Below are 25,777 nucleotides of genomic sequence, written 5' to 3' on the forward strand. Positions count from 1 at the left end.
TGAGGTAGGGGGCCCCATTCTCTTAGGCACCATACAAACAGTGAGAGATGGCACCTGCCCCAAAGAGCCTCCAATCTAAACAGGCAAGACAGACAAAAGGTGGGAGGGAAAGCGGAGGCACAGAGAGAGGATGGGACTTGTCCAGGGTCACACAACATGCCAGTGTGAGAACTGGGGATAGCACCCACAGCTTCTTGACTCTGATCTGAAGCCAATGCCTTAGCCATATTGCCTCCCTTTTTTTCCTGCCCACTCCCAGAAATAACACATGGTCTTAAATCTAGACTTGCCTTTTTCAGCAATAGGCTAAATATAGAGCAGTCATCTTGATTTTTATGATAAAAGACGTTCTTTGAGTTCATCTACTAGCTAAAAATTACTTCACTGTACTGCAGTTTTTTGCAGCCATTTATCTCTATGGATTTAAGCTGTTTAAACTCTCGCTGAGATCCATGTGCAGTAACTGCTTGTCACAATCCCCTGCCTATGCTAAAAAAAAAAAAACTACAATAAAATCCAACTTCTTCCACTGATATTGCACTGTGGTACTGTGTGCCTCAAATATAATCCATTTGCTCAAATTGCAACCCCATTTCCAGGCCTCCCCAAATTTGGGGCTGTTCCAGATCTTGGTGTGAATGTTCTGATTCAGATCTGTCTTTAATGTGTGTATAATATCTGTTCAAGTCTGGCACCTTCCACAGCACAGATTGATCCTTAGCACCATGCTGGGGCACTGGTTCAGTGCTGATTCTGAGAGAGGAGCACCCCCTAAAACTTAATAGCATGAATTTTATCTCAGCTGCAGTATATAATCAGTCATTCTCCCGTTAAGCTTTCTCTCCTTCCCATTTATCTCATTTACCCTGTGTTTTGTCATATCCAGCCAATGTGGTGTCTCAAGATGCTGAGCATGGTCCCAACAGTTTGGCCGTTAGCGGGGATGGACGTTTCCTCGCCTTTGTGGGCCCCTCTAAGTACACTGTGACCGTTATGGACGCCCATTCTCTAGATGAGGTAACCAGAAGGAAGTTGCCTTGATCTAAAGGGAGAATAGAGTAGGAGGGAGGGCATTCCTAGCGTCACACACTGCAGAATGCTTTACAGGAAAAGGAAAAGAGATTTCTTCCCAGATGGTTAGAGAACTCCATAGACTCTACCAAATAGGATCTGACATAGCCCCTTTACGTGTCGTTCGCCATGTGGAAAACACTTGATGGTCCTGGGATGTGGTTTTGATTTCCTCCTTTTTGATGCTGCTGTGGGATGGAAACACCAAATCAGGCTGTCTTCCTTCCACAATCACATGCAGCCCTTATGGAGCGAGAGGTGAAGTTGCTGAAAAGCAATAGGGAATCTTACAGCATCTGTACCTTTTTGAGGAAATGTCTTCTTGAGTAATGCACTCTTACAATGCCTGCCCAGAGCCACCACTTAATCAGGTAGCTTGAGAAGATTAAAGGGGAAAGAGAGTGAGGTACATTTTCCTCCTCCTCTAGCAGCCTCAGACAATAAAGCAGTGGGGAAAATGGTCTAAAAATATCCTCAGATTGTGTAGAAGTTTCTTAGGATTCCCTGCCATCTGGATGATTTCATGTGGAACTGTTCACTTCAGGAAGCTAGTGTTCAATAGCGTCTTGTTTCACAGCTACTGAGGATAGACGTCAGCATCCTGGACTTGGACAGCACCAACTTGGACTCTGCTCTGAGAATCTGCTTCGCTCCCATGCCTGTTGGTCATCTCTTGGTGTCCACTTCCTCCAACAAGGTCCTTGTTCTTGATGCCAAAACTGGCCGGTTGGTCCGAGAGGTAAGGAATTTGTGAAGCAAATGCTCTGTGGTCTCTGGGATATCATAGAATCATAGACTTTAAGGTCAGAAGGGACCATTATGATCATCTAGTCTGACCTCCTGCACAACGCAGGCCACGGAATATCACCCACTAACTCCTGTAACAAACCCCTAACTTATGTCTGAGCTATTGAAGTCCTCAAATTGTGGTTTAAAGACTTCAAGGTGCAGAGAATCCTCCAGCAAGTGACCTGTGCCCCACGCTTCAGAGGTAGGCGAAAAACCCCCAGGGCCTCTGCCAATCTGCCCTGGGGGAAAATTACTTCCCGACCCCAAATATGGCATTCAGCTAAACCCTGAGCATGTGGGCAAGACTCACCAGCCAGATACCAAGGAAAGCATTCTCTGCAGTAACTCGGATCCCACCCTATCTAACATCCCATCACAGGCCATATCTACCGCTAATAGTCAAAGATCAATTAATCGCCAAAATTAGGCTATCCCATCATATTATCTCCTCCATAAACTTATCAAGCTTTGTCTTAAAGCCAGATATGTCTTTTGCCCCCACTGCTTCCCTTGGAAGGCTGTTCCAGAACTTCACTCCTCTGATGATTAGAAACCTTGTCTAATATAAAGTCTAAACTTCCTGATGGCGAGTTTATATCCATTCGTTCTTGTGTCCATATTGGTACTGAGCTTAAATAATTCTTCTCCCTCCATGGTATTTATCCCTCTGATATATTTATAGATAGCAATCATATCTCCTCTCAGCCTTCTTTTAGTTAGGCTAAACAAGCCAAGCTCCTTGAGTCTCCTTTCATAAGGCAGGTTTTCCATTCCTCGGATCATCCTAGTAGCCCTTCTCTTTACCTGTTCCAGTTTGAATTCATCCTTCTTAAACATGGGAGACCAGAACTGCACACAGTATTCCAGATGAGGTCTCACCAGTGCCTTGTATAACGGTACTAACACCTCCTTATCTCAACTGGAAATACCTGACCTGATGCATCCCAAGACCACATTAGCTTTTTTCACAGCCATATCACATTGGCGGCTCATAGTCATCCTGTGATCAACCAATACTCTGAGGTACTTCTCCTCCTCTGTTATTTCCAAGTAATGCGTCCCCAGTTTATAAGAGAAATTCTTGTTATTAATCCCTAAATGCATGACCTTGCACCTTTCACTATTAAATTTTATCCTATTACTATTACTCCAGTTTACAAGGTCATCCAGATCTTCTCTGTATGATATCCCTCAGCTTCCACACCTCTTGACAGTGAACACATGTGGACATGGGACTCCGTGATGAAGTCCTGGCAGTCACAGGCTTCTAAGAAAAACTGAGTCACCTGATGTACGTAGCTAATATGGTTATTCCCCAGATGAGGTTAAATCTGTTCTCTCCTGCTTTGCTCCCTCACACTTCTGTCATCCGGCTGAAGAGTACCACGTTTATCCAGATTTGGTGTGTCTAACAAACTTTGCAGTCTATGCATAGTTACAGAGTGATGTAGAATTGGAAGCAATCACAGACCTTCCATGTCTGGAACAGCTGGGCATCTTTGCCCCCTCTGTCCTACTGTTTGAAACTTTTTTTATCAGAAGAGGGCAAAAGTATTCCCTTGCATAAACCCCTTTTCCTCCCATTTCCAATTGGACACCTTATACAATCTGTCCTTATGTTTCTCTCTCTGATCAAGCTGGAAACAGCCGTTTCAGCTAGCAATGATGATGGCTTGTCTTATTCACAGGTGTCTCGTGTGCACAAGCTGTCCTGTTCTTCATTGGCACTGAGTGAGGATGCCAGGTACCTGCTGACGGCCGGTGACAGGGTTGTCAAAGTGTGGGACTATCAGATGAGGTTCGACATCAACTTTCAGGTACTGGACACAAGGGAAAAATCAGTGGCACCTTACATTTTTCCACTATGAATGCCACTTAGCTGTTCTGAGCAGAAAGCAATAGTGCAACTAACCTCCTCCACGTGGGTTTGCCAATGGCCCTCAACCTTGATTTGTCCAGTACTGATCCATGGTTCCCCGTCATAACTGTGATAGTTTTGTCCAATGGGGCATGGATGGAGAACACCAAACTCATTTCACTTAATAATAATACTTAGTATTTCTATAGCACTTTACCATCATTAAGTAATCCTAATCACACCACTATCCAGGACATAGATAGGTAGGCGTTACGCCTTTTACAGATGGAACAACAGAGAGCAGTGAAGTGGCTTGTTCAAGGTCACACAGGAGTTTGGCAGAGTCAGGATGAGGACTCAGGTTCTTCCAGTTTCCAATCCCATGTTCATTCCTCCAGACCATTGCAACCTCATTAAAGAATGACCCCAGAACTCAGCAGTGCAGGCCTGGTGTATGCACCCTCAGGAGGTACATAAGAGAACCTCTGTTAGGTAGTTTTGGACAGAATGCCCCCATACTGTATATCCAATATGATACGATAACTATATAGAAAAATACTAAAGAGCCTTTTCTGGGAAGGCCCTTTACCACCTTTTCTGTGCTGAGGGGAACCATGAATGGTCCTGAGAACATGCAAAGGTGTAGCAGTTGAGCATTGGAAGTACAAGACATGCCCCTCCGCTCTTACTTTCTCCCAGGTATATATTGGCCACTCGGAGCCAGTGCGACAGGTGGCCTTCACCCCTGACCAACAGCACGTCATCAGCATTGGAGATGCCATCTTCCTTTGGGACTTCCTAGCTGTGTCCAGAGCAGAGTCACCCAAGGCTGAGTAAGAGCACTACAATCCTTCATCAAATCTCATTGGCTTGGGAACGCTTTCCATGGTTCCCCTCTCTCTCCTGTTCTCACCCCCATTGTTGTAATTCTTGTCTCATTACCTTTCCAGCATTCATCCCTATGTTGAGTCCCTTGTGCCTCCGAGAGCTGGTGAGTTTGCCTCTTTCATTTTGTTGCACATTCAGACACATTTTTCCAAATCTGTTTTCAGGACACAGGAGAGCCTTGAATTGGTTATAAATGGGTTTTTACTCTTTGGCCAAGGATGCCAGGGCGCTAAGAGCTAATTTCCTGTTAGTGCTAGGGATTAATCTTCAGTTTGAAATCTCCAACTGATTAGTGTTTCCCCTTGTCACAGAGACCACTGCTGGGGAGGGCAAGGGCAAAGTGTGTCAGCCATGGGCTAGCTGATAAACTTCTTCCTCATCTCTTCTATCTCTTACTCTTCTTCCTCCTCTGCTCTGTTACCTTAATTTCTCCTGCGTTTCTCTCTCTCCGCTGTCTCTTGCTTCTCACCTCTCCCTGTCTCCCTTTTCTCTCCTCCTGAGGACAAAAGGATAAGGCATCTGTAAATGACTTCATCTGGGTATGAGGAAGCTGGAGAGCTGAGCATATTGGTACTGTATTGCCATTGCCTCAGCCTGTCTTCAGAGGACATCAGAGGGAATTACCCAGTCCCCTTTTCTGTTCACAGAAACTAGCTCTGAGAAGCTAAAGGATTTTACATCCAGTGCCAATGAGATACCCCGCCAGTCAGCTCCTCTTCCATCTCTGGCCTCACCACCATGTCTGGACATCAGTTCTATCCACCAAGCAGGACGTGATGGTGAGAAGAGGAATCACCTGTAGAGAAGGGGAATTAAAGTTTCGTTGGGGAAAACTCCCTCTATAATTCAACAGTTGCCCTGGCACCTCTTCCCTTCACCTCCACTTCTTCCTGTAGGTTGAGATGAGCAGCTCTGCACCTTTCCTTCTCAGCCTAGTACTGTCTGGTAATTTTTGGTGCCACTTTTTCCCTTGCCCCCTGGTTCCATCTACTGAACTGCTGGCCAAGCATTTCCAGGGGTTCTGTGAATATCTCTGATCTCTGACCTTTGGTGAATGCCCAGATCCTCCCCACAGGCGACAGGAAAATCCTACTTTGTTTTATAACCTCTCTGTAATTGAAGGGTCAGCCACTCATAAAATAAACCCTGAGAAGCACAGAATAACTCTCCCCTCATTTCTACCAATGTTCCTCTGCAGATATTTTCTCTGAGTCAGATGAAGGGGAGGAAGCAGGTCTGAAAGGTAGCAGCAGAGAGGCTTCAGATGGAAACAAAGACCACTCGACCCTTGTCATGGAGGAACCAGTCGAGAATGAGGAAACTCTTGTTGTGAGGCCCAAAGTGAGTCAGGAGTGTTCGAGGTCTCCCAGTCACTCAGGAAATGGTAAATCAAGGGGTATTCTGGGCCTTTGAAGAGCTTCGCTCCTTTGGGGAACAAATAGAGCATTCATCTGCAAGGCAGTGTGCTTCTAGTAATAAAATAAATGAGGGAAAATCCGTGAAAATATAGACACAAGTGGAAAGTGTATGTTGCATTCCATATGGTGTCTGTAGAAATACTAATGGCCTGCCATGGGTTTCTGGGAGGGATGTGATTTAAGCCACAAGATCAAATGCAGTATGCGTTCCTAGAATTCCCAGGTGATATTTTTCTTCTTTTGGATATCATTTGCCAAAAAGAATAGAGTAAGGGAAATTTGTTTTGGTCTCTGTGACCATTTGTTGTTTCTCTGTCTCCCTCCCTGGTCCATCTCCATCTCTGCTGCTGCTGCTTCTAAGCACACAGGAGTCCTTTCCACCATGTAACCTGTCTCTGCTTTGAAGTTGTGCTTTCTGTTAAGGCTCTCAATGTGTCTATTAATAGAAATACAACCTCAACATTACAGCACCTCATGGCTAGCTGCCAGAGGCATGAAGCTGCCAGTGCACAAAGCCTCAGGCAAGATCTGTGAGAGAGCTTCCGTTTAAAAGTAAGGCTTGTCTCACTATTAAGTCGTGGCTTTCTGTTTGCTTGGCTTGTCTCCTCAGGTACTGAGACCCATAGTGCACAGTGTGGTAGTACTTTGAGTTTGTGGAGTATCTGTCACCCTGACAAAATGACAGAAATAGGTTATTGAATTATAGTCTGTTTTTACACCTGGTATGCTGGCATTTTCCAACCAGAGAGGAGATTGTGTAGGAAAATACGTATATGACCCTGCACCTGGTGCAGCCATTTGCACCTGGGCAGAGTGGGTGTGAATGTTATATTCTGATTGGGTCATTTTACACCCCCTTGTACTGGTATAAATGACTACACAAGGTGCAGGACAGTGGAGAATCCAGCCTGTGTGTGTGTCCATGTGTACACACCTCTTCAACATCCAGAAGGCTAATAAACCAAAACATTAACTGGCCTAGTTGCTCAAGATTCACCATTACCATGAGCAAAGTTAGGCTTATTTTATGTTTTGTGCTAGAACCTAGAAAGGAGACCAAGGGTCCTGAACCCCAGCACTATATCCGCCCAGATTCCTACAGGCACTTTACTCCTCGCTTCAAAGCATCTGTGCTCCCCAAGGTAAGAATTGCTGCAGTGCTAAGAGTCTGGCCAGATAAAGAGCAGGAAAGGTTGGTTTTGGTTTGGTTCTTTCCTAATGTAGCTTCCTTTTTATACCTCCGGCAGTGCAAAGGATTTTGTGAAATGCACTCCCAAGTTTTAGAAACCCTTAGCATTAGTCTCACTTTCTGTTATGACCACAGATGAGTTGACTATGATCTTTCCATAAGTGGTTTTGGGTCACTTATTTTTCTGTGCACATCTGTATATTCTTTGTTCAAAAGATACTGAGAGTGCAAGAGAAGTACTTAGAGTGCTTCAGAGAGTCTGTAGGCACGTGTTTGAGAGCAGATGCCTTTCCCAGTCTGCTGTACCAACACAATTCACACCGTGTAGAAAGTCCAAACTTACCCCTTCCTGGGATTCAGCTTTATTGGCAAACAAATCAATGAGAACATAAATTTCAGCTCAATCCTTCTTCTCTGGTTTCGCAGCTCCTAGACTTCCTCCCTCGGGACTGCTCACTCACACTCTAGATCCCCTGTTCTGCAGAGAGCTACTCCCACCTCCCTTATCTCCAAGTGGGGTAAATAAGCATCCCTGTCAGTGAGTCAGCAGCATCCATTTAACCCTTTCCCAACAGCACTACCACCTACTCCCCAGGTGGGGTGTTCGGGGAAACCCTGCCAACCTGTTACAGGATGCTGGTGTATATATGTATCTGGAAGAGCATATATATCTAGTCTGGGTTTCACTTTTTGTATGTGTAACTACAGAAATGGGTGGGCATGTGTTTGACTGTTCAACTTTGTGTGTGTGTGTGTGTGTGGTAGTTCCTGTGCGACTATTTAGAATTGAACTGACATGGAGCATCCTGACAAACGTGGTCTTGAACCAGTGTCTGTTTTCCTTGCAGAGTGTCTTGTATCCCCCAGCTGGTAACGAGGGCCTGAAATTAAAGGCAGTCATTGGCTACAATGGGAATGGAAGGGGGAATATGGTCTGGAACCCAGACACAGGTACTCTAGGGCTTAGTCTTCAGGGAAGTGTGTGTGTGTGTATCCCAGCACTTCTGTAATGGTACATTAAATGTGCAAACGTTGCACAGTTAGACGAGTTAAATCAGGGGTTCTCAAACTGGGGGTTGGGACCCCTCAGGGGGTCGCAAGGTTATTACCTGGGGGATCGCGAGCTGTCAGCCTCCACCACAAACCCCGCTTTGCCTCCGGCATTTATAATGTTACATATATTAAAAAGTGTTTTTAATATATAAGGGGGTCGCACTCAGAGGCTTGCTATGTGAAAGGGGTCACCAGTACAAAAGTTTGAGAACTACTGAGTTAAATAGTCTTGTTGCCATCCACATGAGAGCTTCACTCTGCTGCAGTGAGTTTATTTTGTACCATAGGGGACCCTTTTTATGTTGGAGCGATACATCAGTGATACAGGCATGTTGGAGAATCCTATTAGCAAAGTAATTTCCAGCTTTTAGTTGTTCATCTCACATGATGGCAGGGAAGAGAGCTTGTTGTTTTATAGGCCGTCTCACCTCTTTGTGTCAGCGCTGAAGATGCAGAAGAGCTTTTCTTTATCAAAGTGGGAGGAACAGAGATTTCTACCTCTGCCCATTCCCTGATTGGAAGGACACCCTATGGCCTGTAATGAAAAGGCAGTTAACTCTAAAGCACTCTAGACAGAAGAGTTAGTTTCACTTCTGTAATTATGCTGTGTAGGTTAGATGCAACAGTGTATGGGCCTGTACACAAGGCCTCCGTGCAGACCTCTCCTGATGTCATATCTCTCGTCTTCACACTGCACCTAGGTTTTTTTGCCTATACCTGTGGGTGCGTGATTGTGGTTGAAGACCTGCACTCAGGATCGCAGCAGCATTGGATTGGCCACCCTGAAGAGATCTCTACTTTAGCAGTCAGCCATGATGCCCAGGTATGAATGTCTCCTGTCCTCCTGGAGAAGCTTTGGTTTGGCTATATGTACTATTTGCCCTTGACTGGATGGACTTTGCTGAATGAGCTCCTATGTGTATCTGTTTCCTCTTCTGCCTGAGCTGCTTCTCTAGCCCACTGCATAGAGACTCTGGTTTTTGGAGTTAAAGCATGCATGTGCTAATCCTCATGCCACATCTGCAACTAGCTCTGGCACTTAATGCTGTGTGTATGTGGCCATGAAGCTTTCACTCTTCTCTTGTGTGTTTTTTCATCAGGTGCCTCCATCCTTATGAATCTGTAGAGCTTTCCTCTTGCCATCTGTATGAGTTCACTTCTGGTTTAATACGTAGGGCTTGTTGACTCTCCTAGAACACCCATATCATTTTTTATTGAGTTCCCAATGGTGATATATTACTGTTTTGCCAGGTTCTCGCCTCTGCCTCTGGCCAGGGGAATGGAGACTCACGCTGTCAGATCCGGATCTGGAACGTACAGGATGGGACTTGCCAAAAAGTTATTTTCCATCACGAGACCCAAGTACAGGCCATGGCATACTCTCGTGACGATAGGCTCCTTGTTACACTAGGTTAGTCATCTGAACCTGTAAGCTATGAGCTTGTGTAGGATGTCTCCAGGACAGCCAGCTGGTATAAAGAGGTCACTGAGGGTATGGTATCCACAGGGTATTTAGGTGTAATGAGGTCACTTGGGGCATAGAGTTAGGATGTCAAGTTGCTGTTACACAGTCACCTGGGTCACTGGATGTCTACAGAATGCACACACGATGTGATAGGGTCATTTTTGGTGTCTCTTCTGTATAAGATCACTAGGTTGGTATAGGACTTGACATAAGGGAAGCTGGTAGTACATGTTTAAGCAAAGGGAGTTGAAGTTTAAGTTGTGTCTACGTTAAACTGGGGGGAATTCTGATTAATTTAATATGGAAATGTACAACATGTATATGAAATTAAAGTGATATCCTAAAGTTCTTACTGTCTTTCATGTCATATATAGGGGACTACAGTGACCGGACCCTCGCCCTGTGGAACACCCATACTTATGACCTAATGTCGTCCACCCATTTCTTGGAACCAGTTCACGAGGTGGCCTTTAACCCTCTTTTTGATGGTGAACTTGCCTGTGTAGGCAGGGGAGCAGTGGCTTTCTGGCTAATTGAGCAGCGGGGAGCTGACATCAGCCTCAAGGTACATAGAATCATAGAAGTGTAGGACTGGAAGGGACCTCAAGAGGTCATCTAGTCCAGTCCCCTGCACTCAAGGCAGGACTAAGTATTATCTAGACCATCTCTGACAGGTGTTTGTCCAACCTGCTCTTAAAAATCTCCAATGATGGAGATTCCACAGCCTCCCTAGGCTATTTGTTCCAGTGCTTAACCACCCTGATAGGAAGTTTTTCCCAATGTCCATCCTAAAACTCTCTTGCTGCAGTTTAATCCCATTGCTTCTTGTCTTATCCCCAGAACAGGACACAATACTCCAGCTGAGGCCTAATTAGCACAGAGTAGAGCGAAAGAATTACTTCTAGTGTCTTGCTTACAACACTCCTGCTAATAAATCCAAGAATTATGTTTGCTTTTTTTGCAACAGTGTTACGCTGTTGACTCATATTTAGGTTGTGACTCACTGTAACCCCCAGTAGTCCTTCCTAAGTAGTCATTTCCCATTTTGTATGTGTACCACTGGTTGTTCCTTCCTAAATGGAGTACTTTGCATTTATCCTTATTGAATTTCATCCTATTTACTTCAGATCATTTCTCCAGTTTGTTCAGATCATTTTGAATTTTGATCTTATCCTCCAAAGCACTTGCAACCCCTCCCAGCTTGGTATCGTTCGCAGACTTTATAAGTGTACTCTCTACGCCATTATCTAAATCATTGATGAAGATATTGAAGAGAACTGGAGCCAGAACTGATCCCTGCAGGACCTCAATTTTGACTGTGAACCACTGATAACTACTCTCTGGGAACGGTTTTCCAGCCGGTTATGCCCCCACCTTATAGTAGCTCCATCTAGGCTTGTATTTCCCTAGTTTATTTATGAGAGGGTCATGCGAGACAGTATCAAAAGCCTTACTAAAGTCAAAATATACCACATCTTCTGCTTCCTCCCATCCACAAGGCTTGTTACCCTGTCAAAGAAAGCTATTACCACAAGGCTTGTTACCCTGTCAAAGAAAGCTATTAGGTTGGTTTGACATGATTTGTTCTTGACAAATCCATACTGACTGTTACTTATCACCCTATTATCTTCTAGGTGTTTGCAGATTGAACATCTGAACTTCTCCTTTCTATTTGTCAGACTTTGCCTTGTCTCCTTTTAAAGCCCACACAGTAATTGATATGAAAGGCTCTGCCATTTCTAGTCTGTGCCAGCGGGTGGGGGCGATTGGTTTCTCTTAGGCTATGTCTACACTACCATGGGATCAAGGCTCTGGCGATCGATGCACCAGGGGTCGATTTAATGGGTCGAGTGAAGACCCGCTTTATCGATGGCAGATCACTCTCCAGTTGACCCCTGTACTCCACCCAGAATGAGAAGAGTAAGGTAAGTCGACAGGAGAGTGTCTCCTGTCGATCCAGCGCGGTTAGACACTGCAGTAGGTTGACCTAAGATATGTTGACTCCAGCTACGTTTTTCACGTAGCTGGAGTTGCATAACTTAGGTCGACTTACCATGGTAGTGTACACATAGCCTCAGTGATGCAACACCTACTGACGGTGACTGGTTTTCAGTTAATGCTAAAGTATTGGGTGAATTAACTTAATTTGGGGGTGGTTTTTAAAAATAAACTATCATGATCTCTCTGACCCTGCTGCTTTTTGTTATGTGGCAGGTTCATAGAGCTGCAATCCCTGACACGGTAGGACTGGTGGAACTGACATCTCTCTGCTACAGCACCAACTACCTTCTTTATAGTGGGACCAACACAGGACAGATCTGTGTGTGGGACACACAGACCAATCGCTGTTTCATGACTTGGGAGGCTGATGAGGGTGAGATTGGTAAGTACAGATGCTGCTGGCTTCTGACGGGATTGCGTCTTAAATTCCACAGAGACTTGAGAGGAAAGAAGAATCTTGGCCCTGCTGGACCCTGATTCAAGCTGTTTCTCAGTGCTTAATGCTAAGTCACTGGCAGATGCTAGAATGGATTGGAGCTAGATTCATGCCATATCTGGTGCAAGTATGCATGCATACTTCCTGTGCAATTGCTAAGAGGCCTGGGTTCAGCCTCCAAATTCTAGAAACCTCTGGATAGCAAACCAGAGGCCTTGGGTTCAGACCCTGCTAGTATAGCCACTCCTCCTCCTCCCAAACATTTACCAGTGAATTTAGTTGGTAGAGTCTATCAATCCCTTTATAATGATCAACAAGTACGGGTATTAACGTTGCATTAAAGCATTTCCTTTCTGTTGTCCTAGGTGTGCTTCTGTGTTGTGGCAACAGGCTGGTCAGTGGCAGCAACACAAAGAGAATTCGACTGTGGTCAGTGGCAGCGGTGCAGGAGCTGAGGCTGAAAGGTTCCGATGCCAGGTGAGGTGGCTTGTGTATGCAGTGTCTAACTCATGTTTGCACAAACCTGAAGAGAGAGGTTTGTGCTGAGATACATAGCTACTCAGTCCACTCTCTGGACATACTTTCTCTTTCCTCTTGTACTCCCTGAACACAGTAGGTGGTATCTTTTCATTGGCAGAGGTAGGCTTTTGACTAGCCTATGCAATTGTTTCCCTTGTCCTTTAATTCTTAGCTCCTCCTCTAAATTCATGTGACTCTTGGTTCATTGGGTCTGGATTCTCTTGGAATTCAAGGTGGAAATTTCTGGCTGTTCCTTTCTTATCCTTGTCCGAAGGAGTTGGGGTTTAGAACACCTACAATTCTTTTTGTGTATGTCTGTGACAAGCCCAAGTATCACATTTTTTGAACCAGACACAATTTGCATTTTCTTCATTGGCGTATTTTAGCATGTCCAGATAGGTATTTAATCCTGGGCAGGCTTAAAGAATGTTCCATCTCCTTACTGATCATGTCACTAGTGGTAGACATTCTTGGTACTAAAAATATTTGGGTTTACCTCACCTGATCTCTGTCTTGGTGATTTGTAAAACCTCTTTTAGCAGGAAAGAGAACTCAATTTGCTTATTCTGTCTTGGAAAATTGCATCCCTTGCTTCCCCTTTAACAACTGTGACTCCCTCTCTTCTCAGCAAAGTCTACCCCAGCACAATGTGGGGCCACCATCATCTTTACTACAGGAGTTCAGCCTGTGGAGACTACAGATCTTAGCATGCAATACGCCATCCTGATCTGAGCAGCCTTCTGGTCTCCTTGGGATGTACTTCTGCTTTGTCTTAAGTTTTTATAAGGCACCTGTCACCATGGTATCTAAGCATCCTAAAGGCAAGCTCAGCTTGCAATATGCTATATTGTGTTCAAGTTAAGTGTGGTCTTCGAATGCACTGTGAACTGCTAATGTATCCCTTAGCTGAGCCAAGCTTTGATGCCCCACTCTAACTCTGAAATTCCAAGGACAAGGAAATCTTCCCCGAATTCCTTTCCCCAGATTTCCTGTCAAGAATTGTAATTCCTGCAGAATGATTCCAGCTCACTACAGGAAGACCTGCTATTCAGTCAGTCTTTTGCCATGTAGTCATTTGTCCCAGCCTTACATAAAGCTGCTTATTTTACTGTTCCACTTACATGTTACGTTGAACAAGGCAATACTGAGGTAATGTGTCTGCTCTACAATTCAGAACCCTTGCATGTGCTTTTGTCTTGTTGGAAAGCTAAGTCAGCCTTAGTTGTCTTGTTAAACTAAACTATTTAGACAGCTAAGCCTTTTACAGCACAAGTATTTGATAAATATCTTTGTACATGTCAACTCTTCTCTTTTTCTAACTTTTTTTTTCTTTTACCTGTGGAATATATTGGATCAAATTAAGGAGGCATAGTGCGTGATCAAAATAATCCTTTTAGAGCTTCTTTCCTAATTCCCCCAGAAAGATGGTTACACTGTATGGTTAAGGTAGTCACTAGCTGCAGTTCTAATGAGCCCATCACTGTAGTATCTATGTAGTTAAAGATAACCATATTGTCCTTACGACACTCCCAGACAATTTTCCCATGAAGGTGGGATAATGGTTGTCTTCTACCAGCTTGAGGATGTAGCTAGTTATTTTGTATATTCCACTCTGGACTCCACTTTCCCCCAGGTCTAGCTCAGTCCTTTTGGAACACGAGATGACCCTGGATGGGACAATAGTTGGTGCAACCTTTGATGACTCTCTGGATATGGGAATTGTGGGCACCACTGCAGGAACACTGTGGTACATAAACTGGGCAGAGAGCACCAGCATCCGACTAATCAGCGGACATAAGAACAAGGTGAGAGGGATTGGAAGGGGTGTTCCTGTACTATAAGGAAGCACGTGTTCCAAGTGCCACCTGAGCCTGAGGTCCAACGCACTTTGAGGATGCTTACATCGCAGACGGGCTGGTTGGCCCTCCTGAGAGAAATTGCACTGCTCGAACCTTGACTAATACTGATAGGGCACTGGTGAAAGAGCTGTCACTGTAATCTAGGCAGTGTTGCCTAATGAATAGAGCACTGCACTGTGACTTGAGAGACTATTCCAGGCTCTGCCACTGGCCTGTTGAGCAAGTCACTTCACTTCTGTGCCTCAGTTTCCCCATCTGTAAAATGTGGGTGGTGATACTGACCTCCTTTGTAAAGCACTGTGAGATCTATGGATGAAAAGTGCTATAGAAGAGCTAGGTAATATTATCTCCTCCAAGAGAGAAAGATGGTCTTGTGGCTAAAGCAGAGGACTTGAAAGCCAGGAAATCTGGGTTCTCTTTTCTGTTTTGCCACAGACCTCCTTTATGGCCTTGGTCAAGTCAGTTAACTGCTCTGTGTCTATCTCTTGTAGTAAAAAGGGGGAAATCCTGAGGCATCTCACAGAACCATTGGGGCTTAATTTATGTACAACATTGGGACCTTGGATAAAAGGCACTCTAGAAGTGCAGTGTTACTTATTAGCTAGACTTCTCAAATGGATAAAGTGGTCTTCTGTCCAGAATACTGGAAAATGTGTCTGACAGGTGTCAGTCTTGATGCTACATTGCACTACATTTGTGCCACTAAAAAGGGCTGGAAGAGAGGGTAACTAGATTGGTAACGGGATATGGAGACTTCCCTTCTGAGACCTTCATTATGGAACAAGCAGTCAGAACTTTGCTATTATGGTTCTAAATTTCCATTATAGCCCTCACTAATTTTAATTACCACCATCCCCCGGCATCCTTTAAAAAAATCTTCCTTTCCTTTCTTGTGTGCTGTCTCCTACCAGAGGAGAACTTGATGGGGGCAGGGGAAGCTATGGGTAAGGAATAGGGGCAGATGTGCAACTTGCTTTGGCATTTGTGGAGTGTCAGTCCCCTTTGTTGCTGCAGGTGAATGAAGTGACCTTCAGCCCTGGTGAGTCTCACTGTGCCACATGTGGGGAGGATGGCAGTGTGAGGGTTTGGTCTCTGGCTAGCATGGAGCTGGTGGTACAGTTTCAAGTGCTGAATCAGGTAATCATTTAGAGTGTGTCAATGTCCTATGTTGTCTTGATAGCAGCCACTACCTGTTGTGGATGAGATCTCTTTGTCTTCACTGAATGAACTAGAGTTGGGAGAAATATTTGTAACTGAAGGCTTTAGGTATGAAATCTATGTAGATTAGCAGCATTCTCATGTCTTCATTGTGTGGGAGTGGAGAAGTAACCCACACGCACCTCCTTCGAACATACTGCTCCTTCTTCCCATGTCTCTAATCTTGTTCCTTTGCAGAGCTGCCAGTGTCTGGCCTGGAGCCCTATCCCCATCTCCCGTGGTGGGGCTGAGGGTCAGCATGTTGTGGCAGGGTACAGCGATGGCACCATCCGTGTGTTCAGCATTTCAAGGACAGAGATGGAACTGAAAATGCACCCACACTCGGTTGCGCTGACTGCAATTGCCTACTCTGCAGATGGTGAGATCACATGCTGCTTTTCATAACCAATCCATTGGTGCTGCTTCAAGGAGCATAGTTTGGCCTTGCAGCTCCGTTTCTCTGTGCTTGGAGGAGACAGCTCTAACCTCCAGCCACTCCAAATACTGGTGACCCTCCCAAGACCCCGGGCCAGATTCTAAGATGGAGAACAGAAGTCAATGAAACTATGCCAGTTCTCACCAGCTATATATCTGGCACCATGCCATGGTACAGTAGCTTTGGTACAGCTCAGGGACTTGGCACATAATGAAGCTTGCTTCTGCTCAAAACTCATGCTAGCTGTTTTTCTGAAGCAGTGTTTTAAACTGAAGTAAATGTTCCTGTGTCCTTTCATCTCACTTCTCCTCTCTCACCCCCAGGACCAGATTGTTCCAGCTCCGGCATGCGCTCAGAAAGCTTGAGTCAGGCATTCCTGCAGGCTTCCCCTTTTTGCCTTTTCTCCATCTGCAGGAAGTTGATTAGCTCTCTCCTCTCCCCTATCTGCAGGAGAAATCATCTTGTCTGGAGGCAAGGATGGGCTAATGGCTGTCAGCAGCCCTCGGACTGGAATGACCATTCGTGTGCTCATTGACCACAAAGGATCCCCCATCACTGTCATCCAGTGCACAAGGAAACAGGTGAGGCCTGAGTCCAGCTGCTGTAGCACTCTTATGCTAGAGCAAGGTGTCCATTGTACTGTTACTCCACAGCAATAGAAAGCTGCAGATACGGGGACAGATGAATTACTGAGCTGCTTCGTTTACTGTCCCTCTACATGATTTCCTTCTCTAGCCTATGCCACCTCCACTGAATCTTGTTTGGTTTGTTTAGGAGTATCTTCAACAGAGTAAAGTCAAGTATGACAGGGTGCAGTAGTAGCATGATGTACGCAGAGTGGGTGGGTCCTCAGCTTCCCAGCACCCAGGGGAGCTAAACGTCTAATCACCTGCTGCTGTTCCCTTGCTACCAAAAGTAGCACTTGAAGCTCCAAAGAACTTGAGGAGTTCTGCTGCAAGACAAGGAAGTATCCACCACTAACTGTGCCGATGGAGTGGGAGAGGGAATTTGGGACTTTTATATAAAGGAGACCATGACAGCGCTGGCTAGAGCCAGCACAGTGAATTTAGACACTACAGTCTCTTGCCACATACTCTCTGCCAGTGAACAGTCTGAAGCAACCCTGTTCCTTCAACCCTGAGCTTAGAGAAAATTATGCCACAAACTGCTGAGTTGTTTTGATGTGTACAGACATCTACCGAGTGCCAGTCTGAGGCACCAAGCCTGTTTCACCTGTGATAAAATAGACTTAAGCACTATTCTCCAGATGGGAAAAGCTTGCGCATTAATCCTCTGTCATTAATCTCCCACTCTCTAAGATTTTAGTGCAGATAAGCTTTTGCCCTGTGATAGTCTATTAGGCCACGTCTACACTACCCGCCAGATTGGTGGGTAGTGATAGATCTATCGGGGATTGATTTATTGCGTCTAGTGTAGACTCGATAAATTGATCCCCGATCGCTCTGCTGTCGACTCCGGAACTCCACCAGGGCGAGAGGCGGAAGCGGAGTCGATGGGGGAGCGGCGGCTGTCGATCCCGCGCCGCGAGGACGTGGAGTAAGTGATTCTAAGTCGATCTAAGATACGTCAGCTTCAGCTACGCTATTCTCGTAGCTGAAGTTGCATATCTTAGATCGATCCGCCCCGCCCCCCAGTGTAGACCAGGCCTTAGTGTTCAGTTTTATTTGAAAGCTCTGCTGTGTTATTGCTTTATGTCTGTACAATTATAACTGTGCTTTTATATTCTGTAGTACCATGACTTTGGCGTTGAAGGTGGTGAACTCTGGTTGGCTGCAAGTTCAGATCGACGTGTCAGTGTCTGGGTCTCTGCCTGGCTGAAGGATAAATGTGAGCTCATCGATTGGCTAAGCTTCCCAGCTCCTGCAAGCCTGGAGGTAAGATTAAACCTTACTGACTATATAATATGTACATTCAGCATTACAGCCAAAGCCAGGAGTAGAGCAGATCCATCCAACACATGTGCACTATTACCTGTTTCTACTTGCGAAAGGTTTACCTAGGAACCGTTAACAATCAAGGTGTGTGTATATAAACAGAACAGTGTGGGGTTTTGAATCTTCCTTTAAGATGTAGATTTTCAATGTGAATGCAGCACTGCATAATTCCTGAGAGGGTATTTGCTTTGTAAGCATTTCAAGTCAAAACATTAAATTTGCAAATAGTTGGTACCTCTGTGCTATATAAAACACAGGGACAGGATTTTTCTGAGTATATGAACCAGGAGTCAGCAAGGTCGGTATACAAAGAGAGAACTAACTTGGCTGCTCAGAAATAGCATTAATGTTCTGATCGAGTAGCCTCATGGTTACATAGGTTACTACAGTCCAGGTATATCCATTCCAAATCTGTCTTACGCACGGAACATCCTAAGTGTATGGCACTTCACAGAACACTTAGGCAGGGTCCCTGACCAGAACTTCTGCCCCAAATTAGATACAAGACCTAGAACAACAGTTGAGACATGAGACAGTGAGGAGATTGATGTAAGAAGGCTTTGGGAAAGAAGTGGGTTTGGGGGAAGAGGAGGATCCTTACTGCACAGGAAGTGGAGTGGTATGTGGAAGAATGTAAGTGGTAGGTAACTCTTCTGATGTGAAGCAGCGGCTCATCAGATTATCAAGTTTAAGCTTCATCAGTCTTAGATACCGCATTGGCAGATTCAGCAGTAAGTCTGGTGACGCCACTTCAAGTTTTTTCTGTTTGTCCTCAAATGTTAAAGAGGTAGTTGTACTCACTGTGCAGGCAATGGGCTGTCCAGCTGAGTTCTCACCACAATGAATTGGAATGAGTTTTACTGTTTCAACTAGATTGGCATCCACTACCAGGGATTTGAACTTTTTGAAACTATTTTCACTCCCTGAGAAATTAACCACCCCATCAATATCCATGACTTACTCTAGTATTTTCTCCTAACAGTGTAAATGATGCTGAGTGGTATTTAGTATGTTAAATCCTGCTTATGTCATATGATCCTACTACAGTATACAGTGGAGACTCATGTTACGTGCCCAGGTCGATATACATTTGTTCTTCATTCGTTAGCAGTGAGCACATCTGTGTTGGAGTGCAGCATAAGAACAGGGGAAAGTTCCTCCATAATATTAGCTGCATAGTGTAGTGGGTCACAAGCTTCTGCTACTGACAGATCCAAAGAGGAAATGCTGACACACCTAACCACTCTCCTTTCTTTTTCCCAGCATGCCTGGCCTTGCTGAAATAAGTGGGGAGAAGTTAGTGCTAATTCTGCTCCTTTTTTGTTTCCCTTCCTAGGCCCCTAGCAGTCTCCCTCCTAGCCTGGCGGCTTTCTGTCCATGGGACAATGGTGTTTTGGTGTACGTAGGCTTTGGGATGCAGAAGGAGATCCTCTTTTACAGCTTGCGCCAGAAACAGGTACACTGTGTCTTCCCTCTCCAATCTGCCATCATCAATGGGGCAAGTTCACGAGAGGAGTTACAAGTTGCTACAAACTCCTCTGTGCTGATATTGGAAAACTGTGTCATTCATCCTGGTCACTGAGTCCAGCTTTAGCTCATGGCGAGTGACACACAACAAAAATAATATAGAGGATAATGTGGTGCTCCTCTGCCATGGCTTTGGAAACCTAAAGGCCAAACAGATGTAGCATGGGAATGCTGCAGTGAAAGATAGCCATGATGCTTGAGTGTCAGTATTCTCTGTGGCACCCCAATATACAGAGCAGCACCCAGTGTAACTGATGTGGGCCAGCAGTCTAGCAGTTGAAATAGAATGAAACATGGTGCATGTGTGTGGTGGGGTTGGGGATGGTAGATTCTGCTAACAGACAGCTAATGGTACAGCTTTTCACTCCCACAAACCTCTTTAAGTCTGACATGGGTCACCACCAGTGAATAGCTGGGAGTGCTGAGGCTCAAGGTAGAGCTGCATGCATGAAGCTTGCAAAGCACCTAACTGCTGCCATTGCTCTGCTTTTTGCTTTCATGAACATTAATATTCTCAGAAGTAACATCTTTTATTGGACCAGCTTCTGTTGGTGAAAGAGACAAGCTTGAAACCCTTAAGACTGCTCTGGAAATGAAGAGCTTGGCAACTTCCTGAGCTCAGAGGGGCTGAAGGATAAATGTGCAGCTGTCAATGCTGGTGACCGTCTGTCAGCTGGCCTCCAGCAGAGTATCAGTTAACGGCTCTATTCTGCTGCACATTCATTTTGAGGCGCTGGTGTCAGGGTTTCTCTTGCTTTCATGCAGGTAGTTGAGAAGATCCCCTTGTCACACTTTGCCACATCTTTGAGCCTGTCTCCAGCAGCACACTTCCTGGCTGTAGGCTTCAATGGTAAGTGTCCAGAGGACATGCTCAAGTCAAACACTGCCACACATGGATCCCCTCCTTCCTGGCATACTGTTAGCGGTGGCTGCACCAGGAACAACAGTTCACCTGTGATTCTGGGGGTGTCTTCCATTCCCCATCTCTGCATGAACAGCCAAGTCTTTCTTTCTTTGTTAGCAACCAAAAAAAAACCCCTTCTTTATGTGGAGGTACTGCCTGTGGGGTGCAGGGAGTTTCCTCCAGCTCCATGAGCAGGATGTGCTTTAATCAGGTAGAAAAAAGCATGAGATCTCATGGTTAAAAGCTGAAGTTAGACAAATTCAGACTAGAAATAAAGCACAATTTTGTTTTCAGTGCAGGTAATTAACCACTGGAACAACTTACCGAGGGATGTGGTGAATTCTCCATCTCTCTAAATCAAGACTGGGTGTCTTTGTGAAACAGATGCTCTAGCTCTGGTTCTCAAACTTCATTGCACTGCAACCCCCTTCTGACAACAAAAATTACTACATGACCCCAGGAGGCAGGACCCAAGCCTGACCCCCATTGCCCCAGGACGGGGGCCAAAGCCCAAGCACGAGCCCTACCGCCCAAAGCCAAAACGCTCCATCCCCAGCCAGGGAGCCTGTAACCTAAGCCCCGATGCCCAGGGCTGAAGCTCTCAGGCTTCGACTTTGGTACCTGGTGGTGGGACTTGGGTTTCAGCCCTGGGCTCAAGCAAGTCTAAGCCAGTCCTGGCAACCCCATTAAAATGAGGCCGTGACCCACTTTGGGGTCCCGACCCACAGTTTGAGAACGGCTGCTCTAGCACAAACAGAAGTTATAAGCTAGATGCAGGAATCACTGGCTGAGGTTTTCTGCCCTGTATTATGCAGGAAGTTGGGCTAGATGAGCATATTGGTTCCTTCTGGCTTTAAAATTTATGCAGCTATGTCCTCCTCCTTTTTGAGAACATTTCATTAAATTGTCTCCTTGTCTATAGGTTTGCCAGGAAAGCTCTAAATGACGCAGTATCTCTACGTGCATGTTCTGCAGCGTATGTTCTGTGGCATGACAGTCTGACACACAGCATGGCACTGCCATTGTCACACCCCCTCATACTGATTACCAGCCACTAATTGCCTGCTTGCTTCTGTTAGCAACTCTTCCACATCTCTCAGCTAATCAAGGAGCAGTTTCAGTGTGTGGGGGAAGGTTTCCTACAAACTCAGGGCAAGATGGTAATTATCAGTAAACAGCTAAACAGAATAAAACGGATGAAGGTGGGAGCTTTTGCTTTATCAGGGGGCTTCGGGCACAAAGAAACTGCCTTCAACTCTTAATCCCGCTGGCTCCCCCATCCCACCAGCATTGTTGTTTCTAGTGCAGAGCTAGGGAACAAGAGGCACCCGTGTGTCTTTATGCACGTCCATGGGTGCAAGGAAAGTGACTCATCTCTGCAGTTCTTGAACCCTGAGTCATAGATTCATAGATACTAAGGTCAGAAGGGACCATTATGATCATCTAGTCTGACCTCCTGCACAATGCTGGCCACAGAATTTCACCCACCACTCCTGTGAAAAACCTCTCACCTATGTCTGAGCTATTGAAGTCCTCAAACTGTGGTTTAAAGACTTCAAGGAGCAGAGAATCCTCCAGCAATTGACCCGTACCCCATGCTACAGAGGAAGGCAAAAAACCTCCAGGGCCTCTTCCAATCTGCCCTGGAGGAAAATTCCTTCCCGACCCCAAATATGGTGATCAGCCAAACCCTGCACATATGGGCAAGATTCACCAGCCAGATATCCAGGGGTATCACAAGGGGGGAGATTTGTCCACGGAACTGTGAAAGAATCTCTTTCCCTTTCCCATCAAGGTGATTGATTCTAATCCTGGCCAGATCAGCAGTGACCTAAAGTCGTTATCATCTGATGTATGTTTGACCCCAGTGAAAGGAACTGGGTGGCTTATGGGAGAGAAAAACTGTGTCCTGTCAGTTCCTCTCAGACAGGAGCACACAGCACAAAAACTGCAGTTGAGGTGTGACGGGGAAAGGCCAGATGGCTATAGAAAAGTAGTGGGAGATAAATATATTAGCTCCAGGCTAAACAAATCCCTGGTACCAGGATAAGTTAAATGGAAGCTGCTCCAGGTCAATTAAGACACCTGGGGCCAATTAAGAACTTTCCAGAAGGCAGGGAGAATGCTAGGTTGATTGGGATACCTGAAGCCAATCAGGGGCTGGCTGAAACTAGTTAAATGCCTCCCAGTCAGTCAGGTGGGTGTGCATGTCAGGAGCTGTGGGAGGAAGTTGCGCTGTTGGAGAGGCTGAGTAGTACACACCATATCACGCACAAGGAAGGAGGCCCTGAGGTAAGAGTGAAGTGGAGCTTGAGGAAGTGAGGGCTGCTGTGGGGGAAGTAGCCCAGGGAATTCTACATGTCATGTTTCTAAAAGGTCAGCTACCATAGCTGATACTATTAGGGTCCCTGGGCTGGAGCCGGGAGTAGAGGGTGGGCCTGGGCTCCCCCCCCCACCTTTGCCCCCTGATTAATCACTGAGACTGGGAGACAACAGAGACTGTGCAAGGAAGGATAACTTCTCCTCACCTCCCTTGCTGGCTTATGATGAAAATGGCTCAGTAGACTGTGACCTTTGTCTCTAGAGAAAGAAGGGTTACGTGGAGGGTCACAGTGAGCCTCTGAGGCTAACGAAATCTGCCAGGAAACACGGGACCCACGGAGGCAAGGACAGATCTTTGTTATAGAGTTGGCTGTAGTTGCCAGCGAGGATGCCAGTCTCTAATGAATAAACATGGAGACTGAATTATCCTTACAGGTGGCCCCTCTCACTCTTAGACGAGACGTGACCAGAAGCAGGGGATTGTTGTAAGAGAGGTTGTCCCTGTTCTGTGGATAGAGATATTTGATCTCCATTGCTGTTATGCCCTTCACAAAATGGAATGTACTTTACTTCTAAAACTGGAGAGGGCTGCAAGGGGACTCTGATATACCAAGTAGCATCCCAGAAGTGCTGGCCTTTCTATGTGGCAAAAGGAGTGGGTCGGTTTCTGAGTCTGGTATGTGGCTGTATTTGCTCCACAGAGCGTATACTGAGGCTGATTGACTGCACGACAAGAACAGAACAAGACTTTGTGGGGCACGATGACTCCATTCACCTCTGCAAATTCACCCCTTCGGGCAAACGCCTCTTCACGGCTTCCTACAATGAAATCCTGGTGTGGGAGATAACGAGCACATGAACTGAGCTAGCTTGGCTCCTATCAGAGTTGAGAGAGGTTTTCTAAACAGCTGTTTTACTCCAGCATGAATTGAGGAAGATAATGTGAGAAGAGAAACGTTTCTATCTGTCTCAGGCTGTTAGCAACTGAATAAATCTGATCCAGACCCTTTCAATCCTCAGTCACTGCTGGGTAGTAATCTCCTTTCAGAGTCTCTACCAGCCATTGTGTTCCAGTTCACAGGGCACAGCGCCCAAACTAACCAGAAATTGGGGTTGGACGGTATTTAATCATAAATCTAATTCTGGTTTAACACGCAACCTGACTTACAGGATGTGAAAGGAATTTGGGGTCTTAGTGGGCAGTATCCAAATCAGAAAAGGCACCCCCACAGTTGGTACCTTCTTGGCAGTCTAAGCAGAGGCTGACAATTGAATGGGGGCAAGAAGACTGGATTCCCCTCTCCCCCACTAGAAGTGGTCCACCAGGTCAGGACTAAGGAACACTGTAGTGTCAGGGAGGGAAGTTTTTCCTGCCACTGCCTGTGCTGTGTTCTGTGGTTAAACAGAGGACAATCTCCAGGGCTGTCAAGCCAGGGTCTTTCACTCACACCAACATCTCTTGCAAAAGAAAACACCCCACACGCTCGTGAAAGACATGGCTGTACCTTGACCTCTTTCTGTTTTCATGCTCCTTTAGGGTTTTCATTCCTAGGCTCTCCATGGGGAAGAGTCTGGCCTGCCCACCTGATGCAGACATGTGGCATTTTTATTTGTAAATTATTAGGACCCAATGGCTCCGGGTGTCATTTTGTATGTAACATAGCATCGATTTTTATTGGGAAGAGTTTTGTATTGGTTTTTATAAGCTGTATAGTTCTTAAATAAAGGTGTTGGGTTGATTTTCTGTCTGGTTGGTTCACCCTAGTTTCTTTAATTGTCAGTAGCATTTCTAGTGGGATCTGTATGTGACAATGTAGAGCTTGTTTCAAAAAGGGTGCCCATTCAGTCTGCCTGCAGATACGTCTTTCACACCACAGCAAGGAACTGAAATAGGAAGGACCCTTTCCCAGATTCAAATCTAATGAAGTAGAGCCTCTGTCATTCTCTCTTGCTGCTCCTTTGCAGCTGCAGTCTTGGATATTAAGTCTAAATTCTGTTGCTCTGTGTATTGACAGGAGGCATAAGTGTGTTACTTACCTGAAGAAATTAGTTGAATGAGCTATAATTTTGCATTACAATGCTGCTCTGTTTCACTGGAGTTAATAGAGAGTAACTTTATTGTCTCTGGATTTACACTGGTGTAACTGAGATCAGAATCTGGCCTAAAGTCTCCTGCTTTGGTGCAAGGCGTGTTTAGCTGGCTGAGCTGTTTTTAAATCATACAAGTGGTGACTGAGGAGCGTTGAGAACACTAGACAGTAATACTCTGCTTTGGAAGTGTTCCTCTTTAGTGGTCCACTGTGCTCTTCTCTGCACTTACTCACTTGGGCCAGATTCTGCAATGCAGCTCCAGAATTGGACCTCCTGGATCATTATTGGATCAGTGATACTGGTCTTGCAGTGTCTGAGGAGATCATCTTGCTGCTACAAACCATACATGCAGGACAAAAAATAGTACCAGCTTCAAACTTCTGCAGTATAATTCTGGAAACGGGGAGTTTTAGAGAGGCAGTGGGAGCACCAGCTAGGAGGTAGAAAGTGGCATGATGAGCACATCAAGGGACTGCTTTGGCACTTAAACACATCTAAGACAAATGGTGCCTGTCTGAAACTCCAGTTATATGATGAACCTGCTTGGTTTCGGGGCGGAGCTACTGTCCGGCTTTGGGATATCGGGGTGGAAACTAGAAGGCTGTCTTCTGACTGCACAACATGGCATGTATGTCTTGGCATCTAATTTTAATCAATCAAGCTTAATGTTTCAGGCTACATGTTGATCAACAGCTGTGATCAAGAGCACCCCTGCCACCTACCAGATTTAAGTAAGTACACAGGTAAGTGTATTTAGTGGGTGAATGTGGAGTTCGCACCCAATACTGGATGCTGTCAG

The 25,777-nt window shown here is 45.5% G+C and overlaps 1 protein-coding gene across 3 annotated transcripts in view; it reads left to right on the forward strand.

Annotated features, from left to right (window-relative positions):
* WDR90 (WD repeat domain 90) overlaps positions 1–24,631 on the forward strand; it is a 50,374-nt gene extending 25,743 nt beyond the window's left edge. Inside the window, exons 22-43 of one of the 3 annotated variants that reach the window (XM_077827700.1) lie at positions 887–1,017; positions 1,649–1,810; positions 3,549–3,677; positions 4,418–4,551; positions 4,669–4,709; positions 5,254–5,385; positions 5,805–5,990; positions 7,066–7,166; positions 8,062–8,164; positions 8,968–9,089; positions 9,518–9,677; positions 10,106–10,296; positions 11,946–12,114; positions 12,534–12,645; positions 14,321–14,492; positions 15,561–15,683; positions 15,942–16,122; positions 16,630–16,760; positions 17,931–18,074; positions 19,471–19,590; positions 20,427–20,511; positions 23,589–24,631. In XM_077827700.1, coding sequence (XP_077683826.1) covers positions 887–1,017; positions 1,649–1,810; positions 3,549–3,677; positions 4,418–4,551; positions 4,669–4,709; positions 5,254–5,385; positions 5,805–5,990; positions 7,066–7,166; positions 8,062–8,164; positions 8,968–9,089; positions 9,518–9,677; positions 10,106–10,296; positions 11,946–12,114; positions 12,534–12,645; positions 14,321–14,492; positions 15,561–15,683; positions 15,942–16,122; positions 16,630–16,760; positions 17,931–18,074; positions 19,471–19,590; positions 20,427–20,511; positions 23,589–23,746 — 2,987 coding nt within the window. In that variant the 3' untranslated portion in view covers positions 23,747–24,631. Of the gene's footprint in view, positions 1–886; positions 1,018–1,648; positions 1,811–3,548; positions 3,678–4,417; positions 4,552–4,668; positions 4,710–5,253; positions 5,386–5,804; positions 5,991–7,065; positions 7,167–8,061; positions 8,165–8,967; positions 9,090–9,517; positions 9,678–10,105; positions 10,297–11,945; positions 12,115–12,533; positions 12,646–13,315; positions 14,493–15,560; positions 15,684–15,941; positions 16,123–16,629; positions 16,761–17,930; positions 18,075–19,470; positions 19,591–20,426; positions 20,512–23,588 lie in introns of those variants that run through there. The other 2 variants (XM_077827701.1, XM_077827702.1) reach the window with 2 other exon arrangements.
* The last annotated feature ends 1,146 nt before the right edge of the window (positions 24,632–25,777 follow it).

Source organism: Eretmochelys imbricata, chromosome 10, assembly GCF_965152235.1.
Source record: "Eretmochelys imbricata isolate rEreImb1 chromosome 10, rEreImb1.hap1, whole genome shotgun sequence".
In the NCBI taxonomy this organism is placed as follows: domain Eukaryota; kingdom Metazoa; phylum Chordata; order Testudines; family Cheloniidae; genus Eretmochelys; species Eretmochelys imbricata.